Source organism: Cyanistes caeruleus, chromosome 21, assembly GCF_971803275.1.
Source record: "Cyanistes caeruleus chromosome 21, bCyaCae1.hap1.1, whole genome shotgun sequence".
In the NCBI taxonomy this organism is placed as follows: Eukaryota; Metazoa; Chordata; class Aves; order Passeriformes; family Paridae; genus Cyanistes; species Cyanistes caeruleus.
In genome coordinates this window covers 672,139-699,395 of record NC_141721.1, presented here as the reverse complement: position 1 = coordinate 699,395, position 27,257 = coordinate 672,139, and the positions used below count along the sequence as shown (strand labels likewise).

Genomic DNA, 27,257 nt, shown 5'->3' with positions numbered 1-27,257 from the left:
CCATCCCTGCCCCTCCCAGCGCTGTTCACACAGTCCCATGCCCTGGATTACATTTCATTGAAAGGAAAGTAATGAGATTTGTGTTTCCTTGCAAATTAAAAATAAATTGCTCAAAAGAATAATCCTAAAATACAAAATATTGCCTCATCTCAGATGTTTCTAATAGGCTTGTGTTCTAATGGCTTATTTGGAGAGACTTTTCCTAAATGACATCTTAATGATGCGGATTCAGGACCATGAGACACAAACACAATTCACTACCAAAGCTTGGGGGTTTTCTTTCTTTTGTTGTTGTTGGTTTTGGTTTCTCTCCCCAGAATTGTTATCAAAATAAAGGAGACATTTTCAGAACGCCTTTGTGCTGTTCTGCACTGCTAGAGACTGAAAATTCCAAATGCCAACATTTCTGGGAGCTCTTTTCCCTGCTCTTCCTTGGCTCGTGCTGCCTGTGGCCCCTCAGCTCCAGGCAGGGCTGGGACTGAGCAGCTCCCTGCTCTTCTATCCCAATCCCAATCCCAATCCCAATCCCAATCCCAATCCCAATGCCATCCCAATCCCAATCCCAATCCCAATCCCAATCCCAATCCCAATGCCATCCCAATCCCAATCCCAATCCCAATCCCAATCCCAATCCCAAACCCAATCCCATCCCAATCCCAATCCCAGTCCCAATCCCAATCCTACCCCATCCCAATCCCAACCCCAGCTGCTGGAGGGTGCCAGGGCCCTGCAGGTCTGTGCACTGAGCTCCACACTCTCCTGTCCTGTCACTCTGGGTGGTTCCTGTGATGCTTCTGGGGCTGCTGCTGCTGTCCCAGCACCGTCCCTGTCCCTCCCTGGTGTCCCTCTGGGCTGGCCCAGGCCACAGGAGCCCTTTGGAGCGGGGATGGACAGGAACATCCAGGGAATGTCCAGGGAATGTCCAGGGAATGCCCAGGGAACATCCAGGGAATGTCCAGGGAATGTCCAGGGAATGCCCAGGGAACATCCAGGGAATGTCCAGAGAATGTCAGGGAATGTCCAGGGAACATCCAGGGAACATCCAGGGAATGTCCAGGGAACATCCAGGGAATGTCCAGGGAATGTCCAGGGAACATCCAGGGAATGTCCAGGGAATGTCCAGGGAACATCCAGGGAATGTCCAGGGAATGTCAGGGAATGTCCAGGGAATGTCCAGGGAATGCCCAGGGAACATCCAGGGAATGTCCAGGGAATGTCCAGGGAATGCCCAGGGAATGTCCAGGGAATGTCAGGGAATGTCAGGGAACATGCAGGGAATGTCAGGGAACATGCAGGGAATGCCCAGGGAATGTCAGGGAATGTCAGGGAACATCCAGGGAATGTCAGGGAACATGCAGGGAATGCCCAGGGAATGTCCCAGCTCGGGGCTGCAGGAACCCTGTCCCAGACAGTGCCACTGCCTGGGGAGCAGCTCAGCAGAGCAAAAAGGCAGCAGGCGAGGATGAGACCCCTGGATGCTTCCAGGAACATTTCCTGGGATAGCAGCGACTTGCTAAACCCAGGTTTAACACCAGGGATTGAAGAACTTGTAAAATTAATGATCCAGCCTGGGAGTTTGCATCAAAAATTAAAAATCCCTATTAAAAATTGGGTAAACGTGTCACAGCCAGATTGAAATGCCTTTCATGGCAGGTTTAGTGTGGATTTGCTCCATTCCCATGGCCAGAGGGGACACAGGCAGTGAATTCCCAGCCTGGCAGGATCCATGGAATGCCAGGGAGCACCAAAGCCTCAGCTCTGGGGAGAGAGACCCACAGCAGACCCCAGAGGAGCTGCACCAAGGCACAGTTTGGATCCCTCTCCCCAAATCCACCTTTCTCCAGCTCAAACAGCTCCATCTCCACCACAGCAATCCAGGAATGCTGCAGCCCTGCCCAGGCATATCTGAACATCCCCCCCAGTAACTCCCTGTCTCTCCAGCCCGTTCCCAAACTGTGTCAGCATAGCTGGAGCTCAAACCCTCCCTTTAATTGTTGTCCAGATGGTGTCCCTGTCATTTTAATTTGTTGGCAGCCAATCCCATTTTATTTGTACTCTCTTGCTGCAAGGACTCTCTCCTTGGAGATGCTGCTGATGCCTGTTCCTGGATCTTGGGGCAGGGGTCCAGGTGACACATTCCTGGCTGTGGGACAGGGGGAGCAGAGCCCCTGGAGCCCTTCCCAAGGCTGGCTTTGTTCCCCTGGGAAATCAACCTGCTGGAGTCCAGGCTCCCTGTGCAGGGCTTGGGATGTAAGGGAGGATGGAAATGCTGGGCAGGGGTCTCCCCTCAGCCAGTGCTCCCAGGAATGGCACCTGCACCCCTGGCACAGCTCAGGGAACGACACCCACAAACCTTGGGGGGCCCTGCAGCCCCCTCAGGGCTGAGCTGCCACAGCCCCAGGGACAGGGAACCGTCCCTTCCCCATCCAGGAGCCGGCTGGAGCAAATGGGAACCTGCAACCCAAGAATTCCTGCAGAATTCCCTGTGAGGGTGGGCAGGCCCTGGCACAGCTGGGGCTGCCCCTGGATCCCTGGCAGTGCCCAGGGCCAGGCTGGACGGGGTTTGGAGCAGCCTGGGATCCCTGGATGAGCTTTAAGGTCCCTTCCACCCCAAACCTTTCTGGTTTGATCCTCAGAACACTTACACTGCACCAGATTTTATCATTTCTTTAGGGAGGCTGTTCCATACCCGGAACTCCCAAGTCCCAAGGAAATCCACACTGGAATTCCAAGCTGTAGCTGGAAAATTGGCAGAAGGAGCTTGGCAGAAGGGAGGGACAGAGCTGCTCCTGTCCCCAGCAGCCTGGACACGGTGCTGGCACACTTTGATACTCAGGGACATGAAACCCCACCACAGCTCAATAGCAGACAGAAATAATTCCATTTCCAGCCATGGCCACTCACAACAGCGACCCTGGGGATGAACCTCCCTTGGAAAAGAGCTCTGGGAAACAGCAAATGTGCTTTATACAGTCCCAGCCACTTCATTAATGCTCGCAGGGCTTGCACTGAGCGTGGGCTTGGGGAGCTGTGCAGGGATCCATGTTCCTTTCCTCATTCCCCTTTTCCAGGTGCTTTTTCCTGTCCCTGGAGCCCAGCAGGCTCAGCCTGTTGCTGCTCCATGACTCAGCCCACTGACTAATGCCTGTGTCCCCTGGGTCTCCCTCCTGGAGCACTCTGCTGCTCCCGTTCCCTGATCCCACCTGGAGCACCGAGGATGAGCAGTGCCCAGCTGGGGAGGCTGCAGGGACTGTCCCTGCCCTCTCCCTCTGTGCCCACCTGCAGGATTCAAGTGCCAGGGAAAGCTCAGCCCCTGGAGAGGGACAGCAGCCAGGGAATCTTCCCAAGCCTGCCCAAAAGCAGCAGGGAGAACCAGCTCTGCAGCAGCCACAATCCCAGGGATTTGTTAAACAACACCCCCAGAGGAGCCTGGCTGGTGTCACAGCCCTGCAGGACACGGTCCCCTCCTTGCCAGGGCTGCCAGCACCCAGGGATTGTCACCAGGCGTGCAGAGCAGCGTCAGCAGCCCCCAGCTGCACGGGCAGAGGCAGGGTTAGGATGGCACTGCTGTGTTTATCATGCTGGGCCATTTTACCCGTGCTGTGTGACCCCAGAGTGTCACAGAGTGTCCCCAGAGTGTCCCCAGAGTGTCCTCAGAGTGTCCCCAGAGTGTCACAGAGTGTCCCCAGAGTGTCCCCAGAGTGTCCCCAGTGTACCCAGAGTGTCCCTAGAGTGTCACAGAGTGTCCCCAGAGTGTCCCCAGAGCATCACCAGAGTGTCCCCAGTGTCCCCAGAGCATCCCCAGAGCATCCCCTGTGTCCCCAGCGTCCCCAGAGTGTCCCCAGTGTCCCCAGTGTCCCCAGCGTCCCCAGAGTGTCCCCAGTGTCCCCAGCGTCCCCAGAGTGTCCCCAGTGTCCCCAGTGTCCCCAGAGCATCCCCAGAGCATCCCCAGCATCCCCAGAGTGTCCCCAGTGTCCCCAGTGTCCCCAGAGTGTCCCCAGGGTGTCCCTGCCCCAGGACTGCCACCCTGCCCAGACCCAGGTGCTGCAGCCCCCCGGCCCTTGGCCCCCTGGCCGTGCTGGCCAGCAGGGGACAGCTGCTGATCCCAGCTCCAGGGGAGCAGCAGGAGCCCCAGATCCCCTCAGGGCACTCTGCAGCTGCTCAGGGATCTCTTCCACACCCAGGGAACAGAGATCCAGCTGGGAGCTGGTGCCAGGGGAGGTGCTGGGAAGGAGAAGCAGAAATCAGGCACCTGCTGTGGTTCATATTCGCTAATGATGGGAAGAGCTCCTGGAGAGGGATGTCCCCACACTCCTGCTCCTGTTCCCCTGCCCCCCAAGCTCCTCTGCTCACACCTCCAGCTCAACCAGGCAAAACCCTGGCATTGCCACCCTCAAGCTCCACATTAGGGACTGCAACAATCCCAAAAATCTCCCCCAGTCTAGAAAATTCCCTACAGACCCCTCAGCCCCCTGCTAGGTGAGGCACCAGATGCCAACACTGCCCTGCAGCAGCATTTCCTCCTGCTGATTCCCGAGGAAGCTGCCTCAGGGAAGGATTTACTGGGATGTTTACCTGGATAAATGTTGCTGCCATGGTTCAGGTTTGGGTTCCCTGCTTGCCTCTCCCCCCGGGCTGCTTCTCCTGCACCTCCCTTCAGGTGAGATTTGTCATATTCCCACTCTGGCAATGTTTTTCCCTCCTGACAATACCCTTTAGATAGTGCCTGTGGAGGTGGATGACTCAAGCCTTGACATGATTATTTCCATCCAGCATTTTTTATTAAAAATACTCCTGATGGTTCAGAACGTGAGGACAGGAGCTGCCTTGGAAGGGACGTGGAAAGCTCAGAGTCTGCACAAACTCTGCCATGGTTTTATGTCAAACAACAGAAAATGTGTGTGGAACAGCCCCTCCAGCCTGAATTTACCACTCCATGCACACAAAGCTCCAAGCACATGGCACTTCCATCCACCTGAGACCCCTCCATGCTTCAGTCCCTCAGAGCCAGGTCATGGATGAGCTGCCACTTCCAGCTCTGGTATTTCCCTGGAGTTACAAAGTTCAGCATCTCCTGATTCAGCTCTGGGCAAGCAGATTCCCTTTGTGACAGCTCCCAAACACCCTCACACCACTCCAGACCCACAAATAGCAAACACCCCTCAGCAGAGTGACCTCTCCTCTGCAGCCTCCCCCTGCTGCCAGCAGCGTGCTCAGAGGCAGCAGCATGGAAAAAAAACCAGAGTGGAGCTGGGGATGGCAGATGGATGCTGCAAGTCAGGAAAGTTTTGCAGGGAAAAAACTCCCTGTGCTCTCCTGAGGCCTCACCTGGGAAACTGAACACAGTTCTGGTGTCCCCAGCGTGGGGAGGACGTGGAATTATTGGAATTATTGGGATTATTGGAATTATTGGAGTTATTGGAGTTATTGGAATTATTGGAATTATTGGAATTATTGGAATTATTGGAGCAAGGCCACAGGTGGCCCTGAAGTTGATAAAGGGACTGGAGCACCTCCCCTATGGAGACAGACTGAGAAATTTGGGATTGTTCACATGGAGAAGGCTCCAGGGAGACCTCAGGGCCTGAAGGGGCTCCTGGAGAGCTGGAGAGGGACTGGGGACAAGGGATGGAGGGACAGGACACAGGGAATGGCTGCCAGTGGCAGAGGGCAGGGATGGATGGGATATTGGGCAGGAATTGTTCCCTGGCAGGGTGGGCAGTGCCTGGCACAGGTGCCCAGAGCAGCTGGGGCTGCCCCTGGATCCCTGGCAGTGCCCAAGGCCAGGCTGGACACTGGGGCTGGAGCTCCTGGGACAGTGGGAGCTGTCCCTGCCATGGCTGGGGTGGCACTGGATGGGCTTTAATGTCTCTTCAAGCCAAACTTTTCTGGCATCCTGTGATTCTGAATATTCTATTGGAAAATCTTTCAGAGAAGAGGCAGAGCAGCACTCGGAGCGTTCACCACAAGCCCTGGGCTCCTTCCCCCTTACATTCCTGAGAATCAGAGCCCTTTCCCATTTCCTGCTCTCCCTGTTCTCCTCCAGCCCCCACCTGCAGCTGGAAGAGGGAGAATTCCCGTTTATTCCCCGTGGGATGGGCTGGGAGCGGGCTCAGGCTGCAGCACCGTGCCCTGCAGCATCCCAGGAACCCTTCCCAAGTGAACAGTGCTGACACACACAGCGCCAGACACAGGGAAAAAGAAATCTGCTGGCAAGAACCCAACGGATCAGGCACTTGTTGGAGCCTTGAGCGCAGAGGAACGTTATAGAAAATTCCTAGTAACTCCTCCAGCTCCAAACCTATCATAATTTAATCTGTGTGACTGGAATTTCTCAATAGGCTGGAACTCCCTCAGGACCAAAATCTCATTGAAAAAGAAACCAAGGAGAATTTTGGCATCTCTCCCCCAGCCTGGAAGATGAAATGCAAATCTGTTATTGGCATCGAGCTCTCACAGCTTGATCCATCCAAAGAGCTCCAATAGCCTGACATTAACTTCTCAAGGAAGAACATTTTGTTACTCATCCTCAGACAGTTTATGCTTGAAGGCAGAAAGACTAATTCTGTTTGGGGTTTGGGCAGTGAACCTTCCCCAATTACCAGCACAGTCAGGCACTGATCTGGTATTAGAGACAAAACACGGGGAGATGGAGGCTGCTGACTTCATTTGGAATATAAACCCCAGGGGCTGAACGCTGCTGGCACACGGCAGGGCAGGTCCAGCCTCTCCTCTGCCCTGGCCGGGTGGGATGGGTGAGCTCGGTGCCAGCAGCGAGGAAGAGGAGCTGGAGCTCCCCGAGCTGGGGACGGGCACAGAGCGAAGGAAAGGATCTCGGTCCGAGCAGGAGGCTGTGAACACACGGGTCACACCGGAGAGCAGCTCCGGGCACCCCGGGGACAGGGGAGAGGGGACAGCGGTCCCCCCGCAATGTGGGGACACACGGCTCCAGGGAGCAGCTCTCGCTTCTCCTTCTCCAATTTCCCTCATTAGCCGCTAATTAGCGGAGATCCGCAGGTCCGGAGCGCCGGGTTCCCCCGGGTTCCTCCGGGTTCCCCCGGGTTCCCCAGGCCAGGCTGGGCTGAGCGGACACAGCGATGCTCCCGGCCCGGGAGCGGCACCGGGGCAGGAGGAACCGAGCCTGGATCCCCTTCCCCAGCCGGCACAGCCCGGCTGGATTCCCAGCTCCATCAGGGAAGGGATGTGAGGATGGATTCCCAGCTCCATCAGGGAAGTGAGGATGGATTCCCAGCTCCATCAGGGAAGGGAAGTGAGGATGGATTCCCAGCTCCATCAGGGAAGTGAGGATGGATTCCCGGCTCCATCAGGGAAGGGAAGTGAGGATGGATTCCCAGCTCCATCAGGGAAGTGAGGATGGATTCCCAGCTCCATCAGGGAAGTGAGGATGGATTTCCAGCTCCATCAGGGAAGGGAAGTGAGGATGGATTCCCAGCTCCATCAGGGAAGGGAAGTGAGGATGGATTCCCAGCTCCATCAGGGAAGTGAGGATGGATTCCCAGCTCCATCAGGGAAGTGAGGATGGATTTGCAGCTCCATCAGGGAAGGGAAGTGAGGATGGATTTGCAGTTCCTCACCTCTTGGGCCAGGGCAGAGGGGGAACCAAAGCTCCAGGGGGAAACGATGGGACCCTGCAGGCAGCACACATGGACAGCCTTCCTGATGGAAGTGCCAGACCAAGGCTGCTCTCTGCTCCCTACCACTGATCAGGAAAATGGGATTTTAGAGCTCTCCCCATCTTCTTAAGCCACAAGCTGCCTCCATACACCCTCTGACACTGAGACGTGGAGAGGAGCCTCCCTTTGAGAAGGCCTCAAAGCAAGTGAGACCTGGTGGGAAGAGCAGACTCAGCTCTGCAGAGTCCCAGGGAAGGCTAAAGACATCTCTGGGACAGTTTGAGCCTAAATTTTCTCATTTTACCCATAAAACGCAGGCTTAACGCTTCCAAAAGCTGCAGAAGGACAAAAGCCGAGACTAAAGGCACGGCACAGCTCCCAACACAGCTTTGCTCAGGGATGTGTCCCTGACCCACTGAGCCATCCCCCATGCATGGACAGCACGGAGAGGGTGCAGAGGAGCCTCCCCCAGCCCCGGGCAGGGCAGCACTCACCATCGAGCTCCTCCACGGAGATGTTGGCCAGCTGCTCGCTGTCGCTGCCGGCCGAGAGCGAGCGGTTCAGGTAATTGCCCTTGTACAACAAGCCAGCTGTCACATGGTGGAATGGCATCTTCTCCCTGCCAGGGAAACGGGAAAAGAGAGGGGGATTGGCGTCATCTGCCCCTGCTCCGTGGGAATGGAGCCTGCAGGAGGGGCTGGGGCAGAGCCCCAGTCGGGTGTGAGAGGGGTGAGCCAGGCAGGAGCTGAGAGAACAAACAGCAAAGCAGCTGCTGCCCCTGGCTGCTGGAGAGGACTGAGGGGAGCATTGGAGCCTTATGGAAACAGGATTTCCCAACAGCCAGGCTGCAGATTTCAGCCGTGGTGATAATTACAGAGAGCGGTGGGGTCTGCACTGCGCTGCAGGTAGAAGGTTATAGTGGAGTGCTTGGGTTGGAGAGGACCTCAAAGCCCATCTGAACCAGCCCAGCCGTGGCAGGGACACCTTCCCCTGTCCCAGGAGCTCCCAGCCCTGTCCAGCCTGGCCTTGGGCACTGCCAGGGATCCAGGGACAACTCCAATCACTGCCCAGAGCACAACTCCCCAAGGCATGGGAGGGTCTGGACACCCCTGAGACCCCTCCGAGGGCTCAGCCAAGCTCCCTGAGCGAGGTGTTTGTCACTGCAGGGCCCCAGCTCCAGCCCCCAGCGATGGGAGAACCTCCACGCTTGAGCAGGGCCCCACAAAGAACATTCCCATCTCCCAGAGGTGGGAGCTGAGGAAAACCCCGCTCCAGGGGAGGCTGGAGCAGGGAGGTGTTTGCAAACCCCACAGGTCCCCAGGGAAGGGCAGGCACTGCCCAGCCAGGAGTGGGAGTTGCTGTCAGCAGCTCTCACCCTGTGATTTAGGGGAGGGGGAGAGTTTGCCAAAGTCAATTGAAATATTAAGAGGAAGATTTGTCATGCCCAGGGCTGGATTCAATCAGCACAAACCCATCCCAGGCCTATTGTACTGCTCATTTCCAGCAGAAATCAACCAGCAGAGTCCCCAGAGGCACCCAAGGGGCTCCCTGGGGCTGGAGTGGCCAGGCCAGGCTGGCAGTGTCTCTGGGAGCCAGGGCAGGCTGGCCCACCCCAGGGACACCCAGGGACACCCAGGTTCTGTGCCCCAGGAGGGAGGTGCCACCTCTGGAATGTGCCCCAGCCAGCGCCACCATCACCAGCAGCATCTGCCCAGCCTCAGCCAATAACCCAAATGGATGGACAATACACACAAATCCATCTGGGAACAAAACCTTCCTGCCTCCCCGGGCTGGGAACAGCCCTGACAGACCCCCGGGAGCAGAGCAACCTGGAGCCACGGGCGAGCACAGAGGGAGAGCCAGGAGGCTCCTCTTGCACTGCTCAGCACGTTCCAGGAATTTCCCTGGCAGTAATTATGTAAATAAATCCTAATCGTAACTTTAAGTATTTTTATTTGGGAGCCAGTTCGCTCCAGCAGCACATTAGAAACGTAAACAAGGGGTTCTGTTTCATTAAGCACATCTGTAATTTCCCAACCCCTGCCAGTTCATGGGTTTCACTCTGAGACGTCGCTCCCTCTGACACCTGCTGGGCACTGAAGCAGGAGCTGAACCTGGCCAAGGGACACTCCAACACAATTCCAGCTCTGGGATCCCTGGAGAGACACTGCAGCCCTTGGCACCGCCTTCATTCCTTTCCAGCCCACCACAGACCATCCAGGCAGCAGCAATTCCTGTTTTCTCTGGATCATCACCCCCCCAGGGTAATCCCAGGGTTGGAAGGGACCCACAGGGGTCATCGAGTCCAGCTCTTGGACAAGGTTCCCCAGGATCCTTCTCCAGGATGGAACTGGGATCAGTTTCCATGTGCAGCCCAAAGGATGCCCGGGAATCCATCCTGGGGAGTCCGTCCTGGTTTTCCAGCCTCAGGCATGGAACACACGACATCCATGGATGGATCCTGTGTCTGCCCTCCCCACGGAGCTGGAATTGTGTGGATCCCAGGGGTGGGAGCACCCTGGCAGGATCCCAAGCTGGATATCGATCTCTGTGGTGTCAAACAGAGCAGGCAGGATGGGGGAGAGGAGAAAATGGAGATTTCCAGCTCTGCCACAGGCTGGGATGAGCCAGTCTGAGCTGCAGGAATGGAGAGCAAACCTCCATGGATGCCACACAGGAGTGCAGCCCCAGCACAAGCTTTGTCCTCCCAGCCCTTTCCCAGGGCTGAAAGGAATACAGGAATGTATTGAAAACCCAGGAACAGCCAGATGGTTGGGAAACTGGAACTGGGGCTGGGGAGTCCCTGAGGTCACTTTCAAAGCCTTTAAAAATTCATCAGATGAAGTGACGGTGTTAAAGATGCTCCTCCCTGGGCACAGCAGTATTTGAACATATTGAATTTGAATATATTGAATATTTGAAAGCAGAGCAGAGCAGAAGGAGATGATCCCTCTTTCCCCAGTGAGGCACTGCCCTTGTCCTCGGAGGGAGGCTGTGTGATCTCCAGCTGCATCCAGAGGGGACAGCAGAGCAAACAGAGCCCTGGGAAACTCCTGGACTGTCTGATCCTGCATGAGGCACCAGCCAGGGGACACCACCAGCCTCCCCAGGAGGCTCCACTGCCATTCCTGGTCCCTTTCCACACCTCTGTCCCTGCTGAGGGCCATGGTTAGGCCTGGCTTAACCTCTGGCATGGGAAAGGCTGAGCTGGACTAAATCCCCAGAGCTGCTTTGAAGCCAGCACAGTTCAGGGAAGACAAAATCCTTGTGCTGGGAAGAGTCACTTTGTCCCTTGTCACCTGCACTCCCCTGCTGCTAACAATAGCCTTAAAGATTTTTTCTCTTTTAATTTACTTTGTGCACAAACTTGGCACGTGGAGTGCAGTCTGAGCCCGAGCTGCCGCCTGCAGGGCTCCAGGGGCTGCTCTGGGCTCGGGGGGAGCTGGGAGGATGCAGAGCTCGCCAAGGTGGGAAGGCTGAAGCTGCAGATATGAAGTGCCCGGGTCTGGTTTAATCAAGCTCAGCTTAAGGGTGTGAAGAGAGCCAGGGCTGAGCAGGCTCAGGCTCGCTCTGCAGTACAAAGCAAGAGAAGATGGCTTAAAGCAATTCCTTTAAAAGAAAGTCCCAAAGCAGAGCAGGGAGGGCAGTCCTGCAGGAAATCTGTGTTTCCTCACCTCTGATCCCAACCTTTATGGATCCCAGAGCCCCAAACCCCCAGGAAGGCACATTTGGGATATTTATAAACAGGAGAGAGAGCAGAGGCTCCTGCTGAGCTGCACTGGACACTCTGGGCAGGTTGGGAGAGGCAGATCTGCAGGCTGAGAGTGCAGTGAGCCCTAAAATCCCTCTGAGCTTCACACAGGAGAGCTCCCACCTCCCTGGCTGGCTCTCAGAAGTTAGACCCGGCTTTTCCACACACATCTTCAGCAAATTAATCCGTCCAGACAGATCCCAGAAACCTTTCACAAGGATTTATGGGCTGCAAACACGAGATCTGAACCCACACACGTCAGCTTCACTGAACATCTGCTGCTAAAATCCAGGTAAAATCCAAACTGACCTCCAGGGACCATTCCCAGTCCTGACCCATCACGTCCCCACGTGCCCTCTGCACACCTGCCTGGCACTGGAGCTCCAGCTGACCATTTCTTGGCACCAGCCTAAGGAAAGTTCCTCCAAACCGGGCAGGAAATGCAGATCTGGCACCCACTGGGGAGGGACAGCAGCAATAAAGCTCCTCACGGTGATCACTGGGCAGAAAACCCCCACAAACAGATCGTTCTCAGCACTCAAAGATGTAACTGGGAAGGAAAAAAAATCTCCTCTGCAAGGCAGAACACAAGACCTGAGTGACAAGCTCGTGTAATGTGCGGCACCTCAGGAGCCGCAAACCTCCGCGCTGGGGAGCTACAAAGCGCTCGGAGCTTCAGAAGCTTTGTGCTGGGGCTGTTTCCCACCTTCCACGGTAAATCCAAAGGGAAAAAGGAGAAGGGCACCTGAAAAGACATCTCCAAACAACCGCTGCTGCTTTGAATTGCACGGAGAGGGAGCGCCGGGGGTGCCAGGGCAGCTGCGAAATCCAACATTTCTGTCTGGGAGCTGCACGTGTGAGCACACAGGGGAACAGGGAAATAAATGGCTGATTGTTATTTCTGAAGCTGGGCTGGGGCTGATCCTCAGCTCAAAGAGCCGGGAGGAGAGGGCTGCGAGGAGGAGCCCATAGCTCCGTGTCTGTCCCCAGGGCAGGAGCGGAGCTCACAGGGGGATAAAGCCCCTTCCCACCCCAAACAGCCCAATTAATGAACCAGCACCACTGATCACCACAATCCCCTCCAGCCAAGCCCCTCTCAGCTCCCAAACTCATCCTCACCTTCTGCAGACAGAAATCCCCAGATTTCTGCTGCCCCTGCTCGTGTTTAACCAAGATTCGTAAAACATTTCCATCCTCCAGGTTTGGGAAGCCTGAGGTGATGTTAGAAAGTGAAAAAAGAAAGCCAGCAACACAACAGAAATCTTTAACCTCTTCTCTCCTCTAATAATTCTCCTGAAAACATGAAAAAAATCAGTTTGGGAATGAAAGTTGGAGGGTTTTATGGCAAAGGAGATCAAACAAACCTGCCAGGAGGGACAGGTCCAGCCTGGCCCCAGGGATGTGCTGCTGGAGCTCGAGGGTGGAAACCCAGGGCTGCTGGTGGATTGTTCCCCACGCTGGAGCCTTTCAGCTCCTCCTGGGCCAGGAGCTTCCAGCACTTCCAGCTCACCTGCTGCCCATTTTCCCTGCCCAGCCCATCCTGTCTGTGCTGCAGGGGGAGCCAGGACCACCCTGTGCCCAGCAGGGACCCCTGCCAGCAGGGATGGGGGCTCCTCCCGGCCCCTGCCCAGAAATCAGCTCCTCCAGGACGGACAAAGCAGGGAGCAGGATCAGCTGAGCAGCCAGAGCAGCTCAGGGGTGCCAGAGAGGCTTTGGAGCATCGCCCAGCCCTGCCCAGCCCCTCACACCAGCTCCACCCTGCAGCCCTGGCTGCTCACACACAAAACCAGCCCAATTCTCTCTCTCTGGAATGCTCAGCTCGGTTTTTTCCCTGGGTACAACATGAGATCGCTCAGAACTCAATGATGGGAACGAGGTCCTCGTCAACAGCAAGAAAAACAAAATATCCCAGAGCTTTGAGCTGAGGAGCTGATCAAAGCAGGGGGGAAATGTCACTCGTGCACCCCCAGCCCCAAAAGCCATCCCAAACACCTTTCCCTGCTCTCCTGAACCCTCTTCTCCCCCACTCACAGCTGCTGAGTGTTTGCCTGGCTGCAGGGCACCATTCTGAGCTGCTGTTCATCCCCTCCTGCCCGGTTCCCTGCCCTGGGCAGGCATAAACCAGCCCTGGAGACACGAGCAGCAGCGACTGCTGGCACCCCCAGCACCCTGCTTCACAAAACAATACACAATGGATTATTCACAGCACACCCTGCGTCACACACCAGTAATTATAAACATGAAATCCATCAAATAATGACAATTAACAGCGGATTTGACAGAATAACACACTCCAAATAGCCTGGTGGTTGATTACGTCTTATTAATGAAATGCCAAAACATTGAGGGCTCTTAGCAGGACAGTTAATTGCTCCCAATAAATCTGACTTCTGCCAGACCTCGTCTTTAAAGGAGGCTTTGGGACATCTGGGGAGGGTTATTTCTTAAAGCCATGGCTGATGGATCCTACGGAGAATTCCCTGGGAGCTGGGAGGGCTGGAGCCACCAACACACAGAAATGAGCAGAAGGGAATGAGAGACAAGGGCAGCCCAAGACTGGAATCACTTGATTTGAACTGGGGTGGACTGGAGTGCGAGATTCCAACCAAGATCCACTCCCAGCACTTCCCCTGCAAACTCCAGCAGCTCCCTTGGAAAAGCGTCCTCAGACACAGCAGCCCAGATCCCAGGGATCCAGAGGGGATCCAGAGAGGATTCCAGGGGATCCCAGGAGGATCCCAGGAGATCCAGAGAGGATCCCAGGGCATCCAGAGAGGGTTCCAGGGCATCCAGAGAGGGTTCCAGGGATCCAGAGAGGATCCAGAGAGGATTCCAGGGCATCCAGAGAGGGTTCCAGGGATCCAGAGAGGATCCCAGGGGATCCCAGGGGATCCCAGGAGGATCCCAGGAGATCTAGAGGGGATTCCAGGGATCCAGAAAGGATCCAAGGAGTATTCCAGAGGATCCCAGGAGGATCCAAGGAGGATTCCAGGGGCTCCCAGGAGGATCCCAGGCTGCTGGGGAGGGTGAGCAGAGCCCAGGGGAGCCCTGTCCCAGCCAGGAGCAGCAGGCTGGCTGGACTAACCCGGGGTGGGCTGTGGTCACAGAGGGTGCAGGGATTGTTGTGCCAGGGGCTCCGTTCCTGCAGGAACCAGGAGTGCCCTGGACACGTGGGACGTGCAGCCCTGCTGCCCACGGTGCTCTGTGTGTCCGTCTGTCTGTCCAGACATCCCCTGGGAGCAAACCCCGGGGCTGGGAGGCTGCAGAGCTCTGGAGCACCTCATCATCCTTAATTCCCAGATCCCAGCCTGTGCTGCTTTCCCTGCAAGCTCCTGCTCCTTGGAAGATCCCAGTGATCATTTCCTGCTGGAGCAGTGTTGAGCTCTTGGGGTGCCACAATTTACAGCATCCTTATTTTTATTTCAGCGTTTATTTGAAGGGAACATGAAGAGAAATCTGATGCTGGCTGGGCCCAGAACCCACAAGCACTCTGTAAACAAGCTCGACCCTGAGAGATTTCCATGTTTCTTCCTGAAACACCAGGAGAACCAGCGGCTCTGGATAATTGGAAACAGTTACAGAGACTTCATTTTCCTGTTTTTTCTGGGATTTGCTCTCGGGCTGGCTCTTCCCAACCCTGATACCTGGCAGGGTTGATCAACTCTTTGGAATCTCATTGGCACGAGGGTTGATTTGCCAAGAGCTCTCGTGCAGAAATCACTGCCCTGGAGAGGTCAGGGATGTTCAGGGGGAACAGGAGAGAGGCCACGGCTCCTCCAGTGCTGCTTTTAAAAGGGCTCAGAGCAGAGTCCCTGAATGAACAAACAGACCCTGAGGAACACCTCACTGTGACATCCTGGGAGCCCCTGGGGACATTTGTTAATTATTAATTAGCAGCACAAAGAGTGCAGGTATTCCAGCCCTGCCCAGGGGACACTTCCCTGGGGTGACAGCAGCACCTGCAGCCCCCAGCCCCCAGCAGGGCTCACCTGGGCCAGGTTCTCCTGTGTTTGCCCCAGGAGGTGCCAGCACCCGTTAACCCCGGAGCCTCTGCCCTCCTCAGGGCTCCAGGCAGGGGCAGAGCACAGAGCCCGGGAACTGAGGCTGGGCAGGGATGAAACCAAACTGGATTTGTGCAGGACCTGTGAGCAAACAAATGCCAGCTCCCCGCTCTGGTTTGACATTCCAGCAGCAGGAGAAGGAGATCCCAAGGAAATGAGATGCACAGGGACGCTGTCCCCGCTGTCCCCTGAGCACAGGCACGGGGCCTGGGCCTGTTCAAAAGCAAAGCAGCCCCATTTTAACCCTCCTGAGTGTCCAAGCCCCTGCTGCAGGGAAGGGCTTCAGGAAAAAGCACGGGAACACAGGAGGGTGAGGAAAAGGGACGGAGCAGAGAGCCCCGGAGCAGCATCTCCACCGAGCTCCCCTGGCATCCCTCAGTGCTGGGGTCCAGACATGAACCCCATCATCAAACCTGTCACCCCCCTGGGCAGTGTCCCCACCCTGGGGACAGCCACCAAACCTGCAGAGATGTCAGCACAAGAGGGAACAGCTCCAGGCACGGAGCAGCACGGACCCAACCCCTCCAGCCGGGTGGAATGGCTGGAAATGCCTGGGAAAGGGAGATCCAGGAAAGGTCCAGGGGCAAAAACGGGCCTGGGAGCCCCGGGCAGGGCAGAGCCCAGGGCAGCAGTGCAGATGTGTGGGGGACAGAGCTGAGGACAGAACCCAGAGATGTGGGGGGGACAGAGCTGAGGACAGAACCCAGAGATGTGTGAGGGACAGAGCTGAGGACAGAACCCAGTGCAGATGTGTGGGGGACAGAGCTGAGGAGAGAACCCAGAGATGTGTGAGGGACAGAGCTGAGGACAGAATTCAGAGCAGATGTGTGAGGGACAGAGCTGAGGACAGAATTCAGAGCAGATATTTCAGGTTTGCTTTTCTCCTGCTGTAAAAATGCAAATGTGCAAGGATGCCCAGCAAGCCTCCATAAGCTGATGTTAAGTTCAAGGAATGAGAGGGCACTTTTAGAACCACCCACTGAATTTCTTTACATTTTCCAGGTCCTGCCAGGTTCAACAGACTAAATTCAGACTGTGCCTTTTATTACCACTGCTTAATGTCTTTATTCTGAGAACCATTTTCACATGTTAGTGCTTCTATCGAAGGAGGCTGCAGTTAATTAAAAGCAGATCTATAAACCAGTTTGTTTCTATTGCCCTCTTCTCATGATAGCCCAAGAACTATTGCATAATCCCCAGGATTTACTGGAGTTTCTGCCTCACACTTTTAACACTAACCACACTCCCAGGTTACAAACACAAGGAGAGCCTCCCCAGCCCTGCAAAGCTCCTGCACATCATCAGTTCCCAGAACATCATTACCTGGGGACTGTATGGACTGAATAAAACTGACTTGGTCTTTTTACACAACGCTAAAAAACCGTCTCAGTTCACCTCAAGAAGGCACCTGGCTGCAATGAATGATTTCAGACCCTTCTGGCATCCCCAGCATTTTCTGAAAAGCCTCTGCCTGCTTGAATTTGCATCTCTTCATGGACTGCCTGCCATATTTCATCCCAAATCAATAAAAGCTCTATGAGCACAAATCTAAAATGATGGTGGAGGGTATTTCCAGCCCAAGGAGTTCCTCAATGCGCATTTTGCTCAGTTTCCCACAACTCTGGAAGACAAAGCATGCACAGCACCCCCATTGCTCGGGTCGAGCCATGATTTTGCTCGGCAACGAGGACATTTCAAAAGCAATAGGAAGGAGAAAGTTGCATTGCTGCGAACTTACAGGGGCAGCGTTCCTGGAGGAGGGGGGAGCCGCACGGGAGCGGCCATGGGCTGGGGCAGGAGAGCCCCAAAGAGCCCCAAAATGCTGCTCCTAAAGCCATCCATGGGCACGGAGCTGGCAGGGAAGGGATCGGCTGCAGCAGGAGAAGCCTCCAGCACACGGATTGGACAGAACCTGGCTGGAAATGGAACCGGGGAGGGGAGTGGGGAACAAGGATGCTCAGCCCCGCTCCCCACACGGCTGAGGCAGGCAAGGAAAGAGATTTGGCTTAAACCAACCTCGCTGCCTTTCGCTGTGCTTTTGGTTTGGGTTTTTTTTCCTCTTTGCAAGCCGGGTCCTGCCCTGGGGCTGGATGGCAGAGAGAGAGAGCTGCTCGAGAAGTGCTTTTGTTCCCTGCCGAAATCCTGCTGTTCCCAGGACCCCACCGGGAGCTTGGGGCTCTGTGAGCCGAGCCCTGCCCAGCCCAGCAGCGAGGAGCAGCACACGGCTCCGGCAGGAGCCTCCCCCCGGCACCCCCGGGAGCTTCACCCGGACAGGACCCGCCTGTGCCCCCAGCCCAGCCCCCATGTGCCCCGAGCCCAGCAGACCCCTCTGGGCACAGCCTTTAGCCACAGGTGCAGTGCAGAGAGGAGCTGGCTCCGGCTCCAGCATCCTCCGAGCAAACAGCCGAGCATCCCCCACACTCCCCGGACTGAGAGGGTGAAGCCCCCCCGGGATGGGGTCCCACAGACGCGTTCGGGGGGAAGGGAGCGTGCAGAGACCCGCGGGGAGGCAGCTGGAAAATTCCCTGCTGAGGAAATGGCATCGGGAGCTCTTACCTGCCCGGATTTGTATTCCCAGCTAGCAGCACACCTACAGCCCCAGGCTCTCAGGGGGCATCGCGGGGGTGCAGATTTCTGCAGGTCATGGCTGTGTACAGCCAGAAGCAAAAAAAGCCCGACCCAAAAGAACCCCCCCAAAATCCCCCCAAAGCCACAACATGACCCGAATGAGATCCCTGCAACGGCCGCCTCGTTACAAGCAAGATGAGATGAAGGAGGGGTTTTTACTTGCTCTGAGGCATCATATGGAGCTTAATCACAGCAGTTACGTATTGGGTTCTTTTGGCCTTCAATCAAGTGTGTCATTTCGGTGGCAGCTGCCTACGTGATGCCAGCACCCCGGGCGCTCCAGCCCCGTGCCAGTGCCGGCCTTGTGCGGCTAGCCCACGGCTCCAGAACGGGCCAGTTCCACTGCCCGGGCTGCGGGAAGCTCCTCCCGTAGCCCAGCGAGCCCTCGGGGCCGGGCAGGATCACACAGGATCACATCCTCGGGAGCCCTCGGGGCCGGGCAGGATCACACAGGATCACATCCTCGGGAGCCCGGGGAGCCGCTCCCGGCACCGCGCCCGTCCCGCTCCCATCTCAGCCCGTCCCGAGCGCTCCCGGAGCGGCCGGGGGGAGGCGGCCCGGGGCAGGGGGAGGCAGCCCGGGGCCGGGGGCCGGGGGGAGGCAGCCCGGGGCCGGGGGAGGCAGCCCGGGGCCGGGGGGAGGCGGCCCGGGGCCCGGGGCCGGGGGGAGGCAGCCCGGGGCCGGGGGAGGCAGCCCGGGGCCGGGGGGAGGCAGCCCGGGGCCGGGGGGAGGCAGCCCGGGGCCGGGGGGAGGCAGCCCGGGGCCGGGGGGAGGCAGCCCGGGGCCGGGGGGAGGCAGCCCGGGGCAGGGGGAGGCGGCCCGGGGCCCGGGGCCGGGGGGACGCGGCTGCTCCACGGCAAACAGCCCAACTTGGTGCCTGGGAAAGGGCAGGGGAGCTGCGGCCAGGAGCCGGCCCGGCCACTGCAGCCCCTCCGGCGGGGGAAGCAGGAGGCGAGCGCTGTAAACCAGGTGCTGATGGAGGCTGGTGTGGAACCAGAAATGAGAAATGAGAAATCAGAAATGAGAAATCAGAAATCAGAAATAAATCAGAAATCAGCCGCGGTTCGGGCTCATGGGGCTCCGGGCGGGCAGCGGGGGCACGGGAGCGGCTCTGCTCGGGAGCCCTTGGGCATCCCGAGGTGTTTGGGGCCCAATTCCTCCGTCAAGCGCGTTTGTTGGCTTTGACAGATTGATTGGGACCCATCCATTCAAACGGATGGCGGCTGCTCCCTGTGCTCCGGGATCTCCATCCGTGCGCGGCTCCCCGGACACCGCATAGACCCGGGCTCTCGTTACATCACCGCCAGGGCGAGCGGGGGGCACCAAACCCACGGCAAAGGTTCGCAGGGCAGCCCGGCTGCTCCTGTGCCGCTCCATGGCAACTCCACAAACACGCGTGTGAGCGCCCACAGCGAGGGGCACAGCCGCGGATCCGGCACCGGCGGGGATCAGCATCCTCAGCATCCTCAGCATCCTCATCATCCTCAGCATCCTCAGCATCCTCAGCATCCTCAGCATCCTCAGCATCCCCAGCACCCCCAGCATCCTCAGCACCCCCAGCATCCTCAGCACCCCCAGCACCCCCAGCACCCCCAGCATCCCCAGCACCCCCAGCACCCCCAGCACCCCCAGCATCCCCAGCACCCCCAGCATCCTCAGCACCCCCAGCATCCTCAGCATCCCCAGCACCCCCAGCATCCCCAGCATCCCCAGCATCCTCAGCATCCTCAGCACCCCCAGCATCTCCAGCACCCCCAGCACCCCCAGCATCCTCAGCATCACCCCCGGTCCCCCCGCGGGGCTCGCTCGCCTGCCCGCCCGCCTGCCTCTGAAGCCCCAACAGGTTCCCTGTGGAGCCGGGGAGGGGAGGGCGCTGCCGGCTCCCTCCGAGCCCTCCCCTCCGTCCCCGCCCGGCCGGGGGGCAGCCCGAGCTCCCCATCCTCCGGCAGCTCCTGACTCACCTCTCCACCAGCCGGCTCCTCCGCCACAGGTTCGCTCGGCTCCACGGCCCCCCGCCCCCCGCCCCCCGCCCCTCCAGATCGCTCCAGACGAGTTATTCCAGGCAGGATGGAGGGAGGAGGCACAGGGAGATCTGCGCGCTGGGGATGGCGGAGAGAGGGGGAAAATAATGTAAAAAAACCCCACAAGCGAAGGGATGAAATCAAATGAAACAAGCGAAGAGCTGGACTGCAAGAGGCGATGCTGGAGGAGGAGGAGGAGGAGGAGGAGGAGGAAGAGGAGGGCGGCGCGGCAGCCCCGGCTCAGCTCCCCGTGGCCCCCGAGCGCAGCCCGAGCCCCGCCGCGCTCCCCCGGCCCGGCCAGGGACCACCCTCCTCCGCCAGCCCCGCTAACCCCTTCCTCGCCGGGCCGCCCCCTCCTGCCCATCCTGCAGCCCCCGGCCCGGCCCCGCACCAAGCTGTGGCCCCGGGTCTCCCCTGGCACCGAGCGGCCTTAGAAAAGCCAGCTCCTTTTTCACAAGCACAGAATCCTTGCTTGGAAAACACCTCCAGGATCAAGTCCAGCCACTGCCCAGCCCACCACTGCCAGTGTCCCCAGGTGCCACGGCCATGCCTCCAGGGACTCCACCACCACCTCCCTGGGCAGCTCCTTCCGGCTCCTGACCCCCCTTTCCATGGAGAAATTTCCCCAAAATCCCCCCTGAGCCTCCCCTGGCCCAGCCTGAGGCCGTTCCCTCTCCTCCTGTCCCTGTTCCCTGGCAGCACAGCCCGACCCCCCCTGCTGTCCCCTCCTGCCAGGGACTTGTGCAGAGCCAGAAGGGCCCCCTGAGCCTCCTTTGCTCCAGGCTGAGCCCCTTCCCAGCTCCCTCAGCTGCTCCTGGGGCTCCAGCCCCTTCCCAGCTCCGTTCCCTGCCCTGGACACGCTCCAGCCCCTCGGGGTCTGCCTTGTGAGAGGCCCAAAATTGCCCCAGGGCTGGAGGTGCCCCAGCAGTGCCAGCACAGGGGACGGGCACTGTCCCCACTGCCCTGCTCCTGCTGGCCACACCAGCGCTGATACTGGCCACAGCGGTCTTGGACCCCTCGGCCAGCAGCAGAGGGGAACAATCCCCATCTGCAGGTGTGTCCTGTGTGCACAAACTGCAGCCAGGGCCCCAGTGTGCCCGAGCCACGGGGGCTGGAGGCAGGAGAGCAGGAGGAGCCAGGGGGCCCGGATTTCTGTGCTGGGAAGGAGGAAGCGGCTGCAGGAGTGCTTTTCCCCTGCCCAAACCTCCCCCTTTCCCTGCTGCAGTCACCTTCAGCTGTAGCAGCACTCGGTGGAGCTCGCTTGGCTCCCCAGCTCCTTGTTGGAATGCTCCTGAGGCACACAGCCCTTGGATCAGTGCCTGGCACCAGCACAGCCCCTGACCCCTCGGGGACAGCCGGGCCAGGAGCTTCCAGCAGGGGAAGTTTGACTGAAACCAATTTGGGCTGAAAGCAAGCAGAGATGTTGTGCTGGTGACAGCAGCTGACTGCAGGAGAGGCTCTGATGGGAGCCCAGCACGGCTCAAAGTGCCTCCCCTGGATGTGGAGAGCAGCCTGGAGAGACACCTGTCATCCCCAGCAGCCGTGGGTGCATCAAACAAAGCCTGCAGAGCGCTGAGTTTAGGGCTCAAAGGTGTTTCATTCACATCTTGTCTCCCTTGTACTTCCCTGATGTAAAATCTTCCCTGTCTCCTTCCTTCAGCCTCGTGGGTCACCGTGTTCCCCACGCTGGGATTTTCCTGGGATCAGAAGGAACATGCTCAGCACCTGGGGGCAGAGGGATTTTGGCTCTCTGTGCTCCCTGGGCACATAAACCCCACAGAAACCCCATCTACACTGACATTTAATTCTCCTTGTTCCACCAGCTCAGCCATCCTGCCCCAGGGGGGATTTCTGCATCCCCCTCCCACTGCCTGGACAGAGATTCAGGAATTCAGCCATGCTCTAAGTCCCTTATGAGCCATCAGGGCTGGGCTGCATCCCACACTTTCACCATTTTATGGCGTTTTTGGCACTCCTGTGTTCAGTGAGGAGACAATCCCTGCTCCAGGAGCAAAGCCCTCAGCACCAGTGGTGGAAGGTGAGTGATGGCACCAAACGTTGTTCCACCAGCATGAGAAGCAGATCAATCTCCTCGCCCTTTTACTTTTCATTTCCATTTTTTCCCCCTTGATCCATGAGAAAACTTTCACCTGCAGCTCCCTCGTCTCCATCTGGACTGCCTATGTGAGTAAATGGGGGCAAACCTGGAATCTGGGAAAGTTATTCCCTGCCTTTAGCTAATTTCCTTTCCTTCATCTTGGAAAACATTAACCAAAAAGCTTCCAACCTTCATGGCTGAGAACAGTAGCTGGAAAATTCATTAGGCCTATATATTTATCATTAAAAATGGTGAAAGGACCGAGTCCTCATTAATCCCTAAATAGCTCCAGAATATCTCCAGATTGTGGAGAACCTCATCAAGAAGAGCAGGCCGTGGCTCTTTTCCCTTTTTTCTTTGTTGAAGTTCAGACTGATCACTCCAGAGCCTGAAGAGCCTCTGGAATGAAAACCCCAGGAAATGGGGAAGGCCCTTGGAGGGGGAGGTTTGCAATCCTTCACTCCCCAGAGAGCTGGGACGGGCTCTGCCCACTCCAATTTGGGCTGTCCTGGGCAGCACCCACTGTCCCTCTCAGGGAGGGCTCGGAGCCTTTCCCAGCCCCACGGCTCCCAGGGGTGGGAGAGGTTTTCCAACTCACATCCCTCATTTTCGCTCTTGCTTCATTCCACCCCATTATTTCTGATGAAACATTTGGTGCAAGGAGCACAATTGCTCCCTAGCCTGGATTTCCATGTTTTAATGCTGCTTAATTATTCCAGGAGAAACTTTTATTTTTCCTTTTCTTCCACCTCGCTTCTGCACTGGATGCTTTCTCCTGGAGTTCAATTAGCACATTTCAGAAGGGAATATTGAGATTAAATCACTGCTGGGCGAGCTCTGCTCCAGGATTGATGATCCTTGGGCACAGCTTTTATTGGAGCTGCCAGCTCAGGCTATGGATTTATGGATCAAAGGGTTCTTTGGGCCGGGAGCGAGCCAGCGGTGCCGCAGCGGGCAGGGGACACGGGCCAGGCTGCCCTTGTCCCCTCCTGCAGCCACAGAGAGGAGGGATGAGGGTGCTGGGGGTGATGTGAGGGTGGGCAGGTCCTGGCACAGCTGGGGCTGCTCCTGCATCCCTTGAACGCCCAAGGCCAGGCTGGATGAGGATTGGAGCACCTGGGACAGGGGAAGGTGTTCCCAGGGCAGGGGTGGCACTGGAGGGGCTTTAATGTCCCTTCCAGCCCAGATCATCTGGGATTCCTCCTGGGCAGAAAGGAACAGCCCACACCCCCAGCAGCAGGGCTGGCACCTCCAGCCCCTCCTGGATCTCCGGATCCAAGGGCTCATCCCAGCCTCTCCCAGAGCCGGGGCTGGCTGCACACATCAGCTGTAGGCACAGCTCTGGCACCAGCCCAGCCCCTTCCTGCTGCCTCAATGCCAGCAGTTCCATTCAAGCTCTTCTGCAAACGCTAAAAACGCTGCAGCTTTTCAACAGAGTCCACCCAGTCCATCCTTCAGCTGGCTGGAGGAGACCTTGAGGGAGGGGGAAAATCCCCTTTAATTGTGTTATCTCACCCAGCTAAAGGCAGGGACAGTGTGACACCCACCGAGACTTTTCCCAGCTGGGATTCCCAACACCTGGGGCATCCTTGGGGCCTCTGTGCACAGGAATTTTTGCTTACAGCCCGTGCAGGGAGGTGTCTCATCCCGGGAGCTCGTGAGAGGGGTTATCCCAAAGAGCTCCCAGCTTTTGGGAGAGGCACTCTGAGCAGCCTGGCTTTGCTCTCCTCACTGCCAGCAGCTCTGGCACACGGGCCAGGAGAGCTGGGCAAGGTCTGAGCCTCCAGGAGCAAAGGGCAGAGAGCCCCAGGCCAGCCCTAAAACCCCAGAGAATTCCAGCAGCCGGGCCTGGGGGGGCTCTGTGAGTTTTGTTTTGCTCTTCGAAAGACAGCCCTGTAATTTAGTGACTCATCCATTCTCCAGCCTTTGTTGCTTTTCATTTTCAACATCTTTAAGCTGTTTGTGGAGAATGTGCTTATTTTTAGACTTCCCATCAGGGAGAGGCATCTGAGCCGGTTCTGAGGGAAGAGCTCCATTGAGACTTTGGTGTCTGGGGTGTTAATGGGAAATTTCCTGCTGGGAACAAACCTCCTTCCCTTTCCTCACTGACCTGGGAGCAGGCAGGGAAATCCAGGCTGTGCCTCAGGGCAGCTCTGAGCTCCTGGGGGGAGGAGGAGGAGGATGGATGAAGGGAAAACCAACACATGTTGGGCCATGAGGAACAAATGGGAGCCCCAGGAGCTCAGCTCATCAAAGCTGCAAATCCCCATCCACGGCCCAGAAATTCTGTCCCGTGGCACAGGCTGGCAGCAGGAAGGGCAAAGGGGGAGAGCAGCCAGCAGCCAACCCCCATTTCTCTCCACTGCAGCAAACCATGAGGAGTACTCCTGCTTAATTCTGTTACTTAAGAAAACAAAAACAAAAAAACAATGATTTTATCTGACAAAAAAAAAAAAAAAGTTAATTTTTCCCCCAGAAAATTGACAAAACAGAAGATGATTTTGAGTCAATGAATGGGTTTGGGGCTGGGTTGGTTTGTGGAGTCTGACACCTCCTCATTTCGGTTTGCAGCTCCAAATTCTTGTGGGGAGCTTTAAAATGAAAGGATATTTCAAAATGAAAATTGGCTCCGTAGCACTCCGAGCCAGGATCTGATCAGAAAAAAAAGGGGGGGAAAAGCACCCAATCCTGCCTGCTGCTTTTCTTCTTGGTTTTTCTTTTTTTTAAATTTAATTAAGTCAATGGAGAACGGAAAGGCCTCAAATGAAAACCACACTGGCCCCAAACGTCTCCAAGGCTCCAGATGTGAATTACTGCACCTTCCTCAGGCACAGCCCCTGCTCAGGAACAGAGCCAGGGATGTCCTGGGAAAGGCCAGGATCCAGAGCATCCCTGGGATGTGGGATCATCCAAAGCTGAGCTGAGCCCCCAGGGCACATCCTGGGGACCCTGCTTTGCCCCACAGAGGAATTTGGGGTTTGCCACCCTGGGCCACCCCCAGGGCTCCTTGGGCAGCTCCAGGGAGCCTTTCCAGGCCAGTCTGGAGCTCCAGGGAGCTGCAGTTGGCTCACTAATGGAGGCTGGAAGAGCTCCAGGTGTCACCAGCAGGGCAGGGCTCTCCTGCTCTGCCTTCCCCAGGGGGCTCCTGGCCGTGTTTTCCCTCCTGACACCGACCCAAAGCTGCCCAGCCACGAGCCTGGAGCTCTCTGCTCTGCCATCTCCACCCCACGTGGTGGCACAAAGGGCTTGGCATCCCCTGGAGGAGCTGCCACCCCCTCCCCACCTCTGCACCCTCCCTTTCCATTTCCTTAAATCATGGAATCGGAGAATCCCAGGATGGGTTGGGCTGGAAGGACCTCAGAGCCCACCCAGTGCCACCCATGGCAGGGACCCCTTCCCCTGTCCCAGGTTCTCCAGCCCCAGTGTCCAGCCTGGCCTTGGGCACTGCCAGGGATCCAGGGGCAGCCACAGCTGCTCTGGGCACCTGTGCCAGGGCCTGCCCACCCTGCCAGGGAACAATTCCTGCCCCAAATCCCATCCAGCCCTGTCCTCTGGCACTTAAAACCATTTCCCCTTGTCCTGGCTCTCCATGCTAAACTCAAGGATGTTTTTTTCTGTTGCATTTAAACTTTCCATGAAGCACGGGGAGAACTCCAGGGGGGCTTTGGGGTGAAGCCCAGAGGGGCAGCCCAGGCCCTGGTGATGTTGGGCAGGTGGGGACAGAGCTGGGCTGAGGCTCTGGGTGCCCTGGAGGGGCCGTGCCCTGTGCAGGAGCTGCCCCAGGAGCACAGGAGGGTCGCTGTGCCCAGCCTGGGGGGACAGGCACAGCAGGATGGGTTTGTTCTGCCATTTAGGGATCCCCCAGCTCTCCAGCCAGCACCCCAGGAAAACATCAGCCTGTCCCAGGAGGGAGGAATCTCCCAGGGCCTGAGCAGGAGGGCTGCAGAAAGCCCGGCTGGGTTAACCACAGAGTGCTTGGGCCCAGAAACGGCTTAAGAGAAAATCTCACCGTGTTTTTGTAAATGAAAACCTTTCTGCAATAGGTTCAGCCCGGAAAAAGCCTCAGTCCGTGCATTGCAGTGCAGGTATGAGCCAAACACATGGTGAAAAGGAGATAAACACCGTGTCCTCCTGCACGGCCACACCAGACAAATTCCCCGTTTAGAAAGCCAATGAAAACGTATTTCTTTTACAACAACTGCATTCACAGCACATTGTTTCTCCGAGAAAAATATGTTAGTGACTTTGAACTCCTCCAATGCCATCCAGAACGTATTTTTTTTTCCCCAAAGTGTCTCAAAAGTAGCAAAAAATGCGAGAGAATGAATGGCTGTTAACAGCTGAGACAGATGGTCTGCTGCGAGTCCCCACAGCCCCACGGCACTGGGAGTCAAGCCATTTCTCAAAATGGTGAAGAAAGAAAAGGAATGAAAAAAAAAATTCAAAAAATCAATTTCCAAGGCTAGCAGGGCTTCCAAAATTCCGCTCGGACTTCCCAGGCACGAGGCAGAGGGAAAGGAGGGGCCGGCTCGCTTGGGACCCACCTTTGGCTCCTGCCCAGGGTCCCTTTGCCCTCCCGGGGGATGCTCGGGGTTTGTCCGCGCTCCCGGGGCTGGGAGCAGGGACCCTCCATCCCCCCCGAGCCGTGCCCAGCCCTCCCTCCCTGGGGAAGGGATCGGGGAGGAGAAAATCACTTGCCAGGGGGGGATCTCGGCTTGGCGGCTCCGCTGCGGCGGCTCCTCCTCCTCTCCGGGAGCTTCATCCCCGCGGCCGCTCTCAGGCTCGGGCTGTCCCTGTGCCGGCTCCTGGATCAGCCCCATCGGGCTCGCGGCTCCGGGCGCTGCGGCGGCTGGGCGAGCTCATCATGGGGCCGGGCGAGCCCGGAGCGCGACCCTGCGGGCGAGGAACACGGAGCTGAGAGCGGAGCCCCGGCAATTCCTGCCCGGAGCGGGACAGCAACGCGGCACCGAGCGGCCACAGCTGGAACAGATGTGCGGCTGCCGCCAGGAGCGGGGCTTGCAGGGAGACACGGGAATGTCATGGGAATGTCATGGGAATGACACG

The 27,257-nt window shown here is 57.4% G+C and overlaps 1 protein-coding gene across 4 annotated transcripts in view; it reads right to left on the bottom strand.

Annotated features, from left to right (window-relative positions):
* The window catches only part of CALN1 (calneuron 1), an 88,655-nt gene that overhangs the window by 49,300 nt on the left and 12,098 nt on the right, over positions 1-27,257 (bottom strand). Inside the window, exons 2-3 of one of the 4 annotated variants that reach the window (XM_086858911.1) lie at positions 26,892-27,086; positions 8,129-8,253 (exon numbers count right to left, since the gene is read on the bottom strand). In XM_086858911.1, the coding sequence (XP_086715037.1) occupies positions 8,129-8,253; positions 26,892-27,013 (247 nt within the window). In that variant the 5' untranslated portion in view covers positions 27,014-27,086. Of the gene's footprint in view, positions 1-8,128; positions 8,254-18,002; positions 18,415-20,035; positions 20,319-26,891; positions 27,103-27,257 lie in introns of those variants that run through there. The other 3 variants (XM_023939044.2, XM_086858913.1, XM_086858912.1) reach the window with 3 other exon arrangements.